General features: G+C 36.0%; 1 protein-coding gene across 1 annotated transcript in view; it reads right to left on the bottom strand.

Moving 5' to 3' along the window:
* Positions 1-2,270: 2,270 nt before the first annotated feature.
* Positions 2,271-16,827, bottom strand: part of FSIP2 (fibrous sheath interacting protein 2) — an 82,325-nt gene continuing 67,768 nt past the window's right edge. Inside the window, exons 20-23 of the mRNA XM_033112714.1 lie at positions 11,037-11,083; positions 8,044-8,087; positions 4,664-4,733; positions 2,271-2,407 (exon numbers count right to left, since the gene is read on the bottom strand). Of these exons, the coding sequence (XP_032968605.1) occupies positions 2,271-2,407; positions 4,664-4,733; positions 8,044-8,087; positions 11,037-11,083 (298 nt within the window). The remainder of the gene's footprint in view (positions 2,408-4,663; positions 4,734-8,043; positions 8,088-11,036; positions 11,084-16,827) is intronic.

The following is a 16,827-nucleotide window of genomic DNA, read 5'->3' on the forward strand; positions in this document are numbered from 1 at the left end:
CTTCCTGTAAGTTCACTGCACATCCTTATAACCAGTCTGACGAACTCTTGCCTCCATTTTGTTTCATTCTTTTTCTGGAGTTTTGTCCTGCTCTTTCATTTGGACATGTTTCCTTTTCTCCTCATTTTGGCTGCCTCCCTGTGTTTGTGTCTGTGCATCATGTAGATCTGCTATGTCTTCCAGTCTTGGCAGAATAACCTTATGTAATAGGTGTCCTGTGGGGCCCAGTGACACAATCTCCCTGTTCGTCTGAGCCATGTGCACCAAGTCTGTCTCTTGTGTGGGTTGTGTGCCCCATCCTGTTGTAGTTGAGCCTTGGTTGCTGTTGGCACAACAACGGGTAGGATTGACCATCATGATGACAGACTGTAAGAACTGGCTGTCACTGCAGTGGATGAGCTGTTGTGCAGGGGCTGATGCCACAGGGTGGGCTTCACTTTAGTGGGGCTTTAGTGCCTGCCATGTCCACTCTTTGGGCCTATATTTCTGGCACTAATTGTGTGAGGGTCTGAGGCTGGCCACTAGGTATGTGGGTTCTGAGACCTCTTGGGAGGGGCTCTTGTGCAGGCAAAGGTCAGCTGCTGTCTGGTCTGCGGCCACCATGTAGGAGCTACAGTGATCTGTGGTACATGACTGTGTTGGGCTTGGAGGCACCTTGGAGAGGTTATGCTTGAACCAAGGCTGACTACCACTGGTGCTGGGCTTGGGGCTACTTAGCAAGAGATACAGCACACACACTGAATTCAGACGCTACTTGTTTGGGGTCTGTGGACCTTTGAGAAATTTTAGGAAAGTCTGCAGCATGGGTGTAGTCCAGCAGCTTATGTGGATAAGCCTCTAAACAATGTTTGGGCCAGTGCATAGATTGGGTAGGTGGAGTCTCAGGGAATCATCAGGGTGGGGCTAAAGGGAACATGGTGTTAGCCAAGTTGATGGGACTCACATTTGGCACCAGTTTGTGCTTGCAGGCTGTGGGGGGGATTGCTCAACAAAGGAACAATGGTACCTGCCAGCACGTTAGTCCCAGAGAAAGCTGCCCTGCAGCCCTGCCTTGAAGCCAGACAGTTCAGTTTCTCTCCATATGTCCTTGATACTTTCGAGCTGCTCTCCCTTTTCTGGAGCTTTGAACAAGTGCTTTTGAGCAAGTGAGTCTGTGCTGGGGCCCTTTAAGAGGACACCTTGGTTTCCAGCAACCCTCCATATTACCAGACTCAATTCCCATTGATTTTCACAACCGGATGTTGTGGGTACTACTCTTTCCAGCACTGGTGCTCTGTGCTGGGACCCCAGTATGGTTGTAGGGCCTCTTACTCCTCAGGGGGGACTTCTGTAGCCGAGATATCCCTTCTGCTTATTAAATGCAACATGTGGGTGTTGAACCCATCTATTTTTTGTTTCTGCCCCTCCTACCTGTCACATCATGACTTCTTCTTTATATCCTTTATTATAGGAGTTCTGTTCAGCTAGACGGTTCTCAAGTGTGGTTGTTCTGTAATTTTGTTATAATTTTGATGTGGTTATGGGAGGAGGGGAGCACAGCATTTGCCTACTCTGCCATTTTGACCAGAAGACCTCCTGAAAATAATTTTGAACTGGACTGCCAGTCATTTCTCATCAACTGTCATTTTTGAAAAGGTTTGCATCTATAGGTTATATGATTTTGTCGGATATTTGACATAAAATAATTTATGAGATTATTATGACTAAACTAAATCATAATACTAATTGAATAACTTCATTATGATTGGAATGTAAACATTCTGCTGTATATTCACAACTTTTTCTCTGGAGTTCCCTGTCATAACCTCACTGATTAACTTTACAACAGAAAATCAAATTTTGTAAAGCAAAATTTTCTCAGCTGCTTCTCCTTTAGCACTGGATACTGTCAATAAAATGTTAGACAAAAGATATCACATTCCTTATAAAATTATGAATCAGCATTAGGGTAAACAGTGATGATGACTGACCTTCTGTGCTATTTGGTTCACCTTTTTAGGTCTTTTAAACAAGATCCTTAGATATCAGGGGCAAACATGCCCCTTTATCCTCATGAAATGCTAGCACTCAGCATCTTCATACCAAACGCTTATCAAAATGATCAGCAAAAGCATTTATCAAACCCTTCCCTTATCCAGGCCTATATTTTACTTTTTTTGCTATTTTTTTCTCAGTATTATATGAATCATCTTATAAGACAGTATGTTATGCTTGAAAAAATATTTTATTTTCCAAGGGTAGTAAGCAAAATTTTATCAGGTATAGAAATTTCAGTGCTCTTCCTGGTGAGGTGGTGACGAAGATTTGGAAATATTGCTGTTAGTTCGAGGAAATACCATTGATAGAACTGAAGATACCTTTGCCAGCATTTTAGATCCTTTTTGGGAAATACTGGGTATGGGAGTTTCTGTGGATAAGCAAAAAAGTAATATGGCTATTAGACATTTTAATATTATAGTCATACTAGAGCATTGATGATTTAGAATTTAGAAATTGACATTTATAAAATACTTCATGGGTTTAAAAAAACACAAAGATTCTTTTGATTTGATCCTTCCAACACTCCTCTGAAGGAAACAGGAAGAATGCTGTTTCCATTTTTGGACACTGAATCTTGGTCATGTCAAATACCTTGCCTAGGATCACACGAGTGGCCAAGTTTGGGATACAGTCCAGCGTCCTGACACTTGTGGTATCATTATACCTACTGCACTCTGATGTTTCTCTAGTCAGGTGTGCAAAGAATGGCTTTCTTTTTCTAGCAGAAAACTGTGAAAAAGCCTGATAAGCTATACTCACATTGGGAAGTAAATTTCAACTCTATGTAGTGAGGGTGTGTGTTTCGGAGTGTTCAAGTGAAAGCAGAAGTGCACTAAAATTGCCATAATTTCTCATCGATTTGGGGTAAATTTTTCGTTGACTAACTTCAAATGATTTTTTTTTTGTCACGTGAGATAACAGTATTCATTTGAATTCATTTTTTCTGCACCACTTATGCAGCACATGGACTCATACAGAATATATTTTAATTTAACAAAATTATTTTACATGTAAAGATAGAAGTGAGCATTTATGTACTTTTCTGAAACTTTATGATAGGATGTGATAGGACATGAAAACACACAGTAAAAACCCATATTTTCTTAATCCCAGTACATGCCAAAATCCTGTACCTCTTGCAGTAACCTAAATTTATCTTTTCTAGCAAGATAATCTTTTATGGTTAAAGCTAAAATAGCTCACAGTAAATTTAACTATAAATAAAGAAAAGTTTAGTTTTTTAACTGTACTATTATTTTTTAAATGACATAAGAATTAAAAATGATGACTACAATCTGTAGCAAATAAGACAAAAGCATGGCTGAAAGAGAAAGATGTGCATTCTGAAAAAGCAAGATATAAATTTTACTAACATGCTAGAGGCATTGTTGCAAGACTTCTGCAATTCTCATTGGAGAGGTAAAAAGAGTGTCTGTTCTTGAAACTTGGTGGTCTTATTAAAAATGCAGATTTCTAGTCACTACTCAGTTAGCTAGTTCAGAGAGGATCCTGGAGTCTGCATTGTTAAAAAATATCCTGCCTGGGTGTCTCTAATGCAGAGCAATTCCTGGAAACACACTGAGGAGACTGCCCCAAATCTGCTTTCATTATTAGATTCCGGCATCTTGTTCAGGACTGGTGGGTGGCTGATGTCCTAGCATACATGAGGCTTATCTCCAGAGACAATAGTGAACCCTTATCTTTGTCAGTTAATTGTTCTTTTTCACAGCAAAACTATAGGCTATCATTGGTTATTACCCAACGTGGGCCTCTTTTCTGGAATGCAATTGCAACTATATGGAACTACATTGTGGAAGGAAGAAAGAATGTAGGATCAAAGTCAGAAGACCTGTTTTTGAGCCCTGAAAGCTGTACATTTTTTGACAGTGTAATGTCAGGCAGTTATATACTTCCATTTCCTTTTTTGTAAATTAGGGCTTTAATTTGCAGAGGGGGAATAGTACAGTGTAGGAGATATGGACAGAGTTATTTTTGGTCCACATAGCATTCCCCAAATCTTTGACTTATTTGATAAAATTTAAAAGTCAGGAATTTTCACGTAAAACTTCCATCTCTAGCTTCCTTTGAAAAATGCTAAAACCTGGATTGGAAGACCTGGCAACAATCGAGCATGTCAATGATTGGACCTGAGTAGCAGCTGCCTACTTTAGATGGGACATGACATCTCCAATGGACCATAAACCCTTCGCTCAACCTAGTGTTCTTATTTATATTACCCTGTCTCCTGCGAACATTTGAGTGTGTGAACTATGATTATGTTGAAAACTTAGGCTCTGAAGTTGGCCAGATCTGTGTTTGAATCTTACCTCAGCAGCTTACGAGCTATGGAGACACTTTGAGTAACCTGCTGTCATTTTACTCCTTAATGACTCAGTTTTTCTCATTAACAAAATGGGGATAGCTATTACCTAATAAATGTTAGTTCCATTATCTATTACCCTCCTGTTGGTTTGAGTTAAAGTAAGAGAACTGCATGATAAACTGCAAATTGCTATCCATATAAAGAGTAAGAATATGATTTCAATCTCATATTGATAATAGGTATAAATGGGAGGAGCCATTCATCCCAGCAGGCCTATTAAAATGTTAGTATATTTCGTACCTGAAATGGCTTCTTTTGAGGTATTTGCACCACCACGAATATTCTTGTTTCCTTCAAAGATGTTGGTAACCTGCCAAGACAAAGCAAAGTACTTAACTTAGTCTTTTGTTGGACACTATATTCTAGAGATGCCTAGAAATCCTCAAGAGATCTAGTACAACCATTGCAGCTTTATTCATAATAATATCTGTGCACTGCAGTCTCCGAGACAGTCTCAGAGAATTATTCTCTGAGACATAGGCTCAAGTTTTCTTTTTCTATTTTTCTTTCTTTTTTTTTTTTTTTTTTGCCAATTATGATATCTAGGATTGATGCTGTGGATCTTGGCTACCATTAAATGATGACCAAAGTCACAAAAAAATGGCACTCTGTCTGCCTCCTCCCTCTTTTAGTTAAATTAGAATAATTTATAAATTATTTTCTAATAATAGAGACAATGATAAGGAGAGGAAGAAAATGGATGTTCACTAAGTAACTCTAATTTCCTTTTATGGAAATCTTAGCTATTTTGAGATCTAGAGCAATAAAGTGACTGTGTGGAAATGGTAGGGCAGGGAACATGGCTCAGATACTGGCTGTACTTTGTAGGCCTTTATCACCTCTTTGAAGCAGCAGCAATTTTCTGACAAAGCATAAAATACTCTGGGACAGATAGCTGGGCTTCATTGCGGGTATTACATTATACTAGTAATTAAAACAGGAAGTGAAAAATCAACGAAGTAAGGCCTAAATACATGCAACATAAAATGTGTACGGATTATGTAAAGACCACGAGACATTCTTATAAGGGTTTACCATGGTTCCTCCAAGAGGACTTGAGGCAGCGTATGTATTAAGCTATTTCAAACAGGATACCTGAGGAACAGAATGAAGCAAAGACTATCTAAAGCACTGATTCTCATCATTGGATGCATGATAGGGTGTGTTGTGGAAATTAAAAAAAAAAGAAATGAATCCCTGGATTTCACACCACCAATTGAATTGAAATCCCTGAGGGTGGGGCAGGTACTGATATTTAAAAATAAATTCCCACATAACTCTAATGTGTAAGAATTAGAGTTGAGAATCCCTGATCTGAAAGCAGGGAGCAGATGAGATGAGTGACTGAGTGACTGAGATGAGTAAATAAATATACATAAATTCTGCTGAGGACATCTATCTTTCTGTTAGATTTTAGAATATTTGCTATTACTTCATGGACATTTTTATAATTACTGCTTTAAAGTTTTTGTCTGAAAGTTTCAAAATCTTGGCCACGTTGCTGTTGGCATTTCTTGTCCTTTCCCTTGAAAGCTGTGGACATTTTTTTTATTTCTTTGTGTGTTGAGTAATTTTAGATTTTTATCCTGGGCATTTTAAACAATTTATGAGATTCTAACAATTGTTCAATCCTCTGGAGAAGGTTGGGATTTTTTTGTTTGTTTTTGTTTGTTTCTTTGTTTTCTTAAGTAGGTAATTACTCACTTAGTTTCAGACCATACCTTCTATTGCTGTAGTTCCAATATAAATTCCGTTTTCAAAGTCTTGGCAGTTTTTTGTTGTGTTTTTTTTTAGTATCCTTGTGTATGTACCACTATTATAACTATAACTTAAGTTCCCAAAGTCTTTTGTCTATATATCACATCAGTTTCATGAATGCACAGCTCAGGAGAGTCTTTACAAACAGATTTGCAGAGAATCTTTCTTGAGATTCCTTCTCTGATATCTTTCAGTGTCTCTAACTCTTATCAGTTCCCTTTGTTGGTTGTATGGCTAGGATGCTGTAGCTCTACTCTCCCTGTGTCTGTCTCACACATCCCAAGACTTATCCATGTCTAGGGTGAAATGACTAGAGAAAGCAGAGGAAAAAGTAGCAGGTTTTCTCCTAATATTATTCGGGTTACTGGAGGCCTTTTCCTACTTCTTCTGCTCAGAGATAAGGATTTTCTTTCACAGTTTTAAGTGACTCAGCAGCCTCTCCTGCCATTGCCATGCAGCGTCATGACTGAAAACTGCCTCCAGGCAGGACCAAGAGAGGGGGAAAAAAGGGACCTTCCCCACTTCCCACTTTATACGATTTTATTCCTAATTCTGGTAAGAGAGCAATGGTTTTTCTTGAAACTGTATTATGTGCATTGCCTCTATGTAATTCCTGGATTTGAACTGTCCTGACTCGAAGCTAGAAGATACCAGTATGGAAGGAAAAAAAAAACAGGAAACTCATCCTGGTATTGGTTGTTCTTTGAGTTCTGATCTCCCTCCCCAGACTCCTGCTATTATTCATTTTTCAGAATCCTCAGTAATTATCCACAGTAGGTATGTAGTGAGGGATAAAGTGTGGAATGTGCTTACTCCACCTTACTCAGAACTAGACTGGCTAACAAGTATACACACAGTTTCACCATGGGGAAAGCAGGAAGTGAGGGAAAGAGCAGGGAGCCAAAACGGTCCAGATTAGGCAGGAATTCAGCTTGGCACAGGGACTCACCTGTATCCGATTGTCTTCCAATTATGCCCATATAATTTCACTTAGAAAATACAACCTAAGTAGAGTCTGGGTTTCTTGAATAGATGTTTATATTCATAAAGGAGGGTTATGTTAAGTGAGGAACTAAGGCAGCATTTTTGGAGGTTTGGCAAAAGTTAAGCATGAGTTGTAAGATTTGGTTCTGAAAATTGCTCTGATAATGACAAGTGATTGGATAGTTGATGGATTGTGTGTGCATGGGTGTGGGGAGACTTGATTAAAGGTAGGATTAAATTGAACCAAGAAACAAAGTGATACAAAAAAAAAAAAAAGAAAGAAAGAAAGAAGAAGGATCTGTAGTTTCAGCCCTCACCGGAAACTTTCTATAAAGGATTACAAGAGGAGAAATTTCCTGAGTTTACACTGGGGAGTACTGGGCTTTTTGGAGAGCTGTCTTTAAACACTCCATTCTTAGGAATATAGAGAACTAGATGGGATCAGCACTCATTTCCTGCAAGCCATTCTTCATTTTTGAAGGTTCTAGTTCCTTCCTGCCTCCACCAAGTCCCTCACTTGGGTCTACCTGCCCTAGACAGGGCCAAGTGACTCACTCCCTCTAAGATTTTCTCCAGAAACTGCAATAACAGAGTTAAGGAATGGAATTGTATTTAGGTGCTAAGGAGGAACAGTGGTATATTCTGTGCACTTAAGCAAGGAATTATAACTCTAAGGTGCGAATTTGAGTCCAGATTTCCTGGGTACCATGGACAGGTCTCAACCAGGCAGACAGATGTGAACATGAAGAAAGTGAATAGAGAATGCTTCCTGATGTCCCACAAATTGCACCACCAAGTCTCTGATTTGATCTTGAAAACTGGGTGATGTTCAGCTAGATACCATACATACCAATGAGAGGCTACTGAGAAATATTTACCTTAATACTGTCTGAATAGTCTGGCTTTTGTTCCTGAGAACTTTCTGTAGGGAGAGAGCAGAAGAAAAAAAATATTATTTTTTTTCTGAGGCATAAACAGTGTTGACACAAACCCGGTCTTACTAATTTTCAGCCAAAAGAAATAGAATTTAGGCAAACAGAAGAAATTATTTTTAATATATAGACACTGGGAACAAAACTGAAATACGTGAGATCCCTAGAATTTGGGGGCACATCTTAGCCCTTCATTTAGGAATTATTAAAGATGATGTGTGATGTAGTAGGAGAGGCAGACTTTATAATTTAGTACAACCGCTCAATTGCTATGGGACTATTTGTTTACATGTAAAATGAGAAGGTACCCTAAGGACTTTACAGCTCTACCATTCTTTGATTCTGCATAGCTAATTAAAAGCAGATAATTGGAACAGAGAAAGGTGCTAGTCATATGAAATACTTTGGGGGAAAATCTGGAGAATTTTGAGGCAATACGAAGAGGAAATCTGGTGGAGTTGTCACAGAACTAGAAGTTGTCTAAGTTCCAAGGGAATTCAATATGTCAGTTAAAAAAAAAATTGAGCCCAAGAGTTACAAATGATACTGTGAGAGGTGTATCAAGGACCCACAACTAGAGAGGTGATTAACATGGCAGGGTGTCAGAAATTTGAGTTTGAATCTTAGCTTCACTACTTAGAGCTGTGTGAACATTAGCAAATTAATCTACCTTCTCTATCAGTGTCCTCGTATATGTATTTAGCATGTGAATGAAACTATTCAACCTGCTCGCCTCACAAGAGGACTCAATGAGATATGTAAAATTATGCATTTTGTAGACATGTCATTAAGAGCCAGCACAAGTACTCTCTCTCTAAATTATCCTTTGGGCCATCCAATGTAGGTTCTAGATAAAGTAATAGTAAACCTCAATTAACTCAAATATGAGAGGGACTGATTATTTGACTTATCTGACAAAATTGAAATTTTTTTCATTGCTATTTGATAATCTTTCTAAAGTGTATGACTCTATATGCCTATAATTGAACCGACTTTTGCTTTTAAATGACTGAGGACATTTGAGTTCACTACCAGGGATATCGTTTCACACAACCAGTTTTGAAGTTTCTAGGCTAATTGGCTAGGAATATTCCACTGTATACTAGGAATTATTTTGAGGAAGAGTCACAGAGAAATTCTTGACAGTATAGGACCTGAGATATTCAGATTTAAATTATTTGATATTTTATTGTATATTCTATATGAAACTAAACATGCATATGTTCAGCCCTAACCTTTCCATTAAACTCCTTAAATATCCTTAAATATCTTATGGCTTATGTGACACCTTAACTTGAATACTAATGGATATCTCACCCTCAACCCAACAGTTTTTGTGTGCCCCGCCCCCCTAGTTACTCTAGTCTCTCCTATTTTACTAACTGTCTCCTCCTGTTATATGACTGTTTTAGGCTCTTGGAAATACAGCGGTGATTTTCATGGAGCTTACATTCTAGAGGGCGAAAAAACAATGAATAGCTAGATAATCATAAGTGCCAGGGAGTAAAACAAGCAAAGACGTGGAATAGATAGTGCTATGGCGGGAATGAGATTACAATTTCAGAGTGTTCTCAAAGAAGATGTCACTGAGAAGGTGACGTTTGAGTAAAGACCTGTAGGTGAGGCATGTGCCAGGCAGGTATAGGAGGAAGAGCACTGCACCAGGATCAGCAAATGCAAAGGCCTTCAATACCTGGGATGTTTAAGGAAAAGCAGGTCAATGATGCTGGAGCAGGGTGAGCCAGAAAGTGAAATAGAGGATCAGGTTAGAGAGGTAACAGGGGATTGGTGTAATGTCCAGATGATGTAGGCTTTTGCAAAGCCATTGCTATTTCTTTGGTTTTTGTGCCAGATGATATGGGAAGTACTTATTATCTGAAATTATCTTGTTTATGTCTTTACCCTTTGGTGCCCAGCCCCAAGTTACAATGTAAATTCTGAGATCAAAGTCTTTTTCAAGTTTGTTTACACATGGGATATAACACAAAGGAGATGCTCAGTAAATCTTTGAATGAATGAATGAATGAATGAATGCATGAATAAATAAATGATTGAATAGAACAGCTGCAATATTACTGAAGGCTATAAGAATTAAGCGTGATTATTGCGACAAATTTGGAAAAACCAAAACAGATAGCAGCTTATAATTCCATAACACAAGTATCATATCAGTGGTAATTGTGACACCTTCTGGTTATGGTGTGTTCACAGAATTCTGGCATATTTAGTGCTGTACTATGAATCTTCTTAATGAAAATGATTTCCACCTCCACTTTCCACAAGAGAATGTATTTCTCAACTAACTTCTCAGGTGGATTGTATGTTTGAAATAACCAGGGTAAACTTGTGGTTTGAGTTTCAAGGCTTCTTAACAGTAAACCCAGCACTCTACCTCTTGTGCATGCTATCATTGTTAGAACCGCATTGATCCTCTAAGGATTCAGCAAATAGAGATCCAAAAAGTCCTCACAAATGTTATGAGGAGTCAGTACTAAGAGAGTGAAAAAAAAAAAAAAAATGTGAGTTCCATACTAGCCAGTATACGTTTTGGAAGAGCTAAGTACCAGGAAGAATAACCTTTCAAAAAATGGTTAAATTCTAGCATCATACATTCTGGCTCAGAAACTATAATATGATACACCCTTATTTTGTGGATGTTTCTCACAGGAGCATGGTAAAATGTAAATTTACCACATTCTTGACCAAAATCATTAATGACATCTTAACAGAAATTCAGATAAGGCAAACTAGTTAGCTCATTTTAACACGTGAGTGATATAGAACTGCATCATTTTCCAAAAGTAGATAAGTTCATAGGGAAAAAAAACAAAACCACAATATCAACTTTACATTCGATAACTAAAAATAATTATCAAAGCAGCAAACAAAGCACTTTTGAATGCTTTCTAATTTAAATTAAGAAAAATATTAAGTCCAACCTTCTAATATTGTAGCATGTGTATCTGGGGTACAACCTTCGGGCTCACTAAAACAAAAGAAAAAGAGCATTTCATTTTCTGTGCATTCAATGCATGAAGGAATTACCAGTTAAGCAAAAGAATAATTTGACAGTCATTCTTCATATAGAAGTAAACCGGGAATAGTATATCGCCAAGCTTACAAATTGAATAAAAATAATTTCTAATTGACGTGGTTTTTTTTTTTCCACTTTAAAATTTTTGGTTAAATATACATGACATAAAATTTACCATTTTAACTTATTTTAAATGTGCAGTTCTACGTTTGCATACATTCACATTGTTGTGCAACTATTACCACCATCCATCTACAGAACTTTTTCATCCTCCCCACATGAAACTGTAGCCATTAATTACCCATTTCCCTCTCTCCATCCCCTGGAACTGTTATTCTACTTTCTACCTCTGATTTGATTACTCTAGGTATCTCATATAAGTGGAATCGTAATATTTCTCCATTTGTGAGTGATTTATTTCACTTAGCATAATGTCTTCAAGGTTCACATATGTGCTCGCACATGTGAGCATTTCCTTCCTTTTTAAGGCTGAATGATATTCTATTATATGTATATATAGCACATTTTATTCATTCATCCATCAATGGACTCTTGAGTGGCTTCTATGATTTGGGTATTTTTTGGCTATTACTCACAAATAATTCTGCTATGAACGTAAGTGTACAAATATCTGTTTGAATCCCTGATTTCAATTCTTTTGGGTATATACCCAGAAGTGGAATTGCTGGATTATATAGTAACTCTACATTTAATTTATTGAGAAACTGTCATACTGTTTTCCACAGTGACTGCACCATTTTAAATTCCCAGCAGCAATATACAAGGATTTCAGTTTCTTCATGTCTTGATGACACTTGTTATTTTCTGATTTTTTTAAAAATAGCTATCCTAAGTGGTGTGAATAGAGTCTCACTGTGGTTTTGATTTTCATTTCCCTAATGATTAGTGATGTTGAGCATTTTTTCATGGGCTTATTTTCCATTTGTATATCTTTTCAGGAGAAATGTCTATTCAAGTCCTTGTTCCATTTTTAAATCACATTCAGTTTTTTTGTTGTTGGTGGTGGTGAGTTATAGGAGTATTTATATGTTCTGGATGTATCAGATAGATAATTTGCAAATATTTTCTCCCATTCTATGGGTTGACTTTTCACTTTGTTCTTTAAAGGACAAAATGTTTTAAATTGGGTGAAGTCCAATTTATTTAATTTTTTTGTTGTTGCTTCTGCTTTTAGTGTAATATCCAAAAATTATTGCCAAATCCAACTGTGTGGGGTTATCTAGTTTCCCTAACACTGTTTGTTAAAAAGACTGTTCTTTCCCAATTAAATGGTCTTGGTGTGCTTATAAAAAATTATTTGACCACATGTGAAGGATTTGTTTCTGCTCTCTATTCTGCTCCATTTGTCTGCATGTCTGTCTTTCAGTCAGTTACCATCCTGTTTTGATTACTGTGGCTTTATAGTAAATTTTAAAATCAGGAAGTCCAACTTTGTTCTTCCTTTTTAAGTTTGTTTTGGCTATCAGAAATCGTTTGAGATACCACATAACTTTTAGAATGGACTTTTAGAATGGAACTTTTATTCTCAATTTCTGTAAAATACGTTGTTAGTATTTTTATAAGGATGGCATTTAATATGTAGACTACTTTGGTAATATTGACATCTGAACAATTTAAGTCTTCCAGTCCATGAACACAGAATGTCTTTCCATTAATATGTGTCTGCTTTAATTTCCTTCCAGAATGTTTTGTAGATTTCAGCATACAAGTCTTTTACCTCTTGATTAAGTTTATTCCTAAGTATTTTATTCTGTTTACTACTAGTGCAAATCACATTTTTAAAATTAATTTCCTTTGTGGATTGTTCATTGTTAGTATGTAGAAATGTAACTGACTTTTTTGTGTTGATTTTGTATCCAACAACTTTGATGAATTCATTTATTAGTTCTAAAAGTTTTGTTTGTTTCTTTTTTTGAGTGTGGAATCTTTAGGGTTCTCTACATATAATATAATGTCATCTGTGAACAGAGATAATTTTACTTCTTCTCTTCTAATTTAGGTGCCTTTTATTTCTGGCTTAATTGCTCTGGCTAATACTTCCAGTACTATGTTCAATAAAAGTGATGGGATTTGGCACCCTTGTCCTATACCTGATCTTAGAGGAAAATCTTTCAGGCTTTCACCAGGAATACAATGTTAGTTGTAGGTTTTCTAAATATATGGCTTTTATTATTCTGAGGTAATTTCATTCTGTTCCTAGTTTGTTGAGTGTTATTATTTTGAGAAGTTGTTAAACAATGTTAAATGGTTTCTCTGCATTAATTTAGATGAGAATGTGTGTGTATTTTTCCTTCGTCCTGTTAATGCATTGTAGTACATTGATTGATTTTTATACGTTGAACTTCCCTTTGTATTCTGGGGCTAAATCACACTTAGTCATGGTGTATAATCCATTTAGTGTGCTGGTGAATTCTGTTCGCTAGTATTTTGTTAAAAAAAATTTTGCATTGATATTCATCAGGGATATTTGTCTGTAGTTTTCTTATAGTGTCTTTGTCCAGCTTTGGTATCAAAGTAATGCTGGCTTCATGAATTTGAAAATATTCCCTCCTCTTCAGTTTCTTGGAAGATTTTTGAGGGGCATTGGTATTAATTCTTCTTAAAGTGTTTTTTAGAATTCTCCAGTGAAACCATTTGGTCCTGAACTTTTCTTTGTTAATAGGTTTGTGATTATTATTTCAATCTCCTTCCTTACTAGTTCTAAGTCTGTTCAGATTTTATTTCTTCATGATTCAGTCATGCTATGTCTTGTGTTTCCAGAAATTTATCCATTTCATCTAGGTTATTTAATTTGTTGCCATATAATTAATTGTTCATAGTACTCTCATAATCCTTTTTATTTATATAAAATCAGTTGTAATACCCCTTCTTCTTTATGATTTTAGTATTTGAGTCTTCTCTCTTTTTAACTTAGTCAATCTAATTAAAAGTTTGTCAATTTGGTTGATTTTTTTTTAAAAGAACAACCTCTTGGTTTCACTGACTTTCTCTATAGCCTTTCTATTCTTTGTTTATCTCTGCTCTAATCTTTATTATTTCCTTCCTTCTGCTTTGAGTTTAGTTTTGAGTTTAGTGTTTTTCTTTTTCTAGTTACTTAAAGTGTAAACTAGGTTGTTTTCATAAGATCTTTTTTTAATGAAGAATTTACAGCTATACCCCTTTTAGTACTACTTTCACTGCATCTCATAAGTTTTAGTGCGTTGTGTTTTCATTTTCATTTGTTTTGAATGTTTTCTAATCTCCCTTGTGTTTTCTTCTTTGCTACATTGGGTATTTAAGAATGTGTTGTTTAATTTCCACATATTTGTGAATTTTTCAATTTTCGTTCTGCTATTGTATTCTTATTTCACTCCATTGTGGTTAGAAAAGATAATTTATATGATTTCAGTCTTTTAAAATTTATTAAGACTTTTTTAGTGGTCTACACATGGTCTATTCTGGACCATACTCCATGAGAATTTTAGAAAAACATGTATTCTGCTCTTGTTGAGTGGAGTGTTGTCTATATGTCTGTTGGGTCCATTGGTCTATAGTGTTGTTTAAGTTCTCCAGATCTTCTGTCTGGTCATTCTGTCCACTATTGAAAGTAGTCTATTTATAATTATTCTATCTTTTTGGTGAATTGACCTTTTAATCATTATATAATGTTCTTCGTTTTTTATACCAGTTTTTTACTAAAAGTATATTTTGTTTGATATTTGTGTAGCTGTCCCTGTTCTCTTTTGGTTTATACTTTCATGGGATAACTTTTCCCATCCTTCAGTTTTAACCTGTGTGTGTCCTTGTATTGAAAGTGAGTCTCTTATGGACAATTTATAGTTGGATCCTGTTTTTAAAAGCCATTCTGTCAATCTCTTTCTTTTAATTGGAGTGTGTAATCCATTTACACTTAAAATAATTACCGGTAGGAGGGCAATTACTTTTGCCATTTCGTTATTTTTTTGCATGGCTTATAGTTTATTTTATCCTTCCTTTCCTCCACTACTGCCTTCTTTTGCAGAGACATATTTTGGTTCCCTTTTTATTTCTTTTTTTGCATATTCTGTGGTTGTTATCTTTGTTGTTACCACATGGATTACGTATAATATCCTACAGTTATGACAGTCTATCTTAAATTGATACCAACTTAACTTCAATACAAAAACTCTACTCCTTTATAGATTAACCCCTATTTCCTTTGTGTTATTGATGTCCCAAGTTATGTCTTTATATATTTTGTACCCATCAGTATAGATTTATATTTTTATGCGTTTGTCTTTTATATCTTACAGAAAATAAAAAGTAGAGTTATGAACCGAAATTATGATACTAATTTTTATATCAGTCCATGTATTTACCTTTCCTAGAGAACTTTATATTTTCACATGATTGGAGTTACTGTTTAGCATTCTTTAGTTTCAATTTGAAGGACTTCTGGCATTTCTCTTAGGCCATGTCTAATGGTAATGAACTTCTTCAGTTTTGCTTTGATTTTGTCTACAGTGTCTTCATTTCTCTCTTATTTCTGAAGGGTATTTTTGTTGGTTGTGGAGTTCTCATTTGACAGTTTTCCTTCATTCAGTCCTTTAAATGTATCATTCACTGCCTTCCAGCCTGGAAGGTTTCTTCTGACTATTTCACTGATAGTTTTATGGGAATTTCTCATACATGACATGTCATCTCTCTTTCTGTTTTGTCTTTGGCTTTTGATAGTTTGATTATAATACGTCTCTGTGTGCTCACTGTGTTTACATTACTTAGAGTTCATTGAGCTTGTTGCATTTGTATAGTCATGGTAATTTTGTCCAAATGGAGGGAGGTTTTAGCCATTATTGCCTCAAATAATCTTGCCCCTTTCTCTCTCCTTCTGGAATTCCAAGGATGTATATATTGGTCTGCTGATGGTGTCCCTAAGTCCTTCAGGTTCTGTTCACCTTTTTCCCTGTCTTTTTTTTTTTTTTTTTATCTTTTTGCTTCTCAGATGCAATAATTTCAAATGACTTGTGTTCAATTTCACTGATTCTTTCTTTTGCTTGACTGAGCCTTCTCTTGATTGAGCCATGTAGTGAATTTTTCAATTCAGCTATTTTATTTTTCAGCACCAGAATTTCTGTCTGGTTCTTTTAAATAATTTATATCTCTTTTGTTTTTGTTTTCATTTTGTTCACATACTTTTCCTCTGATTTCATTTAGTTCTTTGTGTTTTTCTATAGATTTTGAACATATTAAAGACAGTTGTTTTAAAGTTTTTGTCACGTATGTCCAATTGGTGTGCTTCTTTATGGACATTTTCTGGAGATTTATTTGGCTTCTTTAAATGGGTCCTATTTCCGTGTTTCTTTGTGTGCATTGTGATCTTCTGTGAAAGTTAGGCATTTGAAGAAATAGCTACTCCTCACAGTTTTTGGAAATCGGTGTGGAAGCTCTTCCTTAATTAGCAGCACCCTGGACCTTGGGAACAGACTGAATTAGAGCTTTAAGGTCTTTGGTCCTTCTGGGCCCGTTTTGTACTTTTCTTTGTCTTCTTCTGTTTTCCTTATCTACTTTAAATGTTTTATTTCCCAAGATTCTCATCATGTTTCTTCTCAGGTCCTTAGATATTCTACTATCTTCTCTTGCTCTCAGGTGTTTGTGCATCTTTAGTACCCTATGATTTTTGTGCACTATGCCACCTGTCAACTACCTTCTGTGGTTTC

This window comes from Rhinolophus ferrumequinum, chromosome 8, assembly GCF_004115265.2.
Source record: "Rhinolophus ferrumequinum isolate MPI-CBG mRhiFer1 chromosome 8, mRhiFer1_v1.p, whole genome shotgun sequence".
NCBI lineage: Eukaryota > Metazoa > Chordata > Mammalia > Chiroptera > Rhinolophidae > Rhinolophus > Rhinolophus ferrumequinum.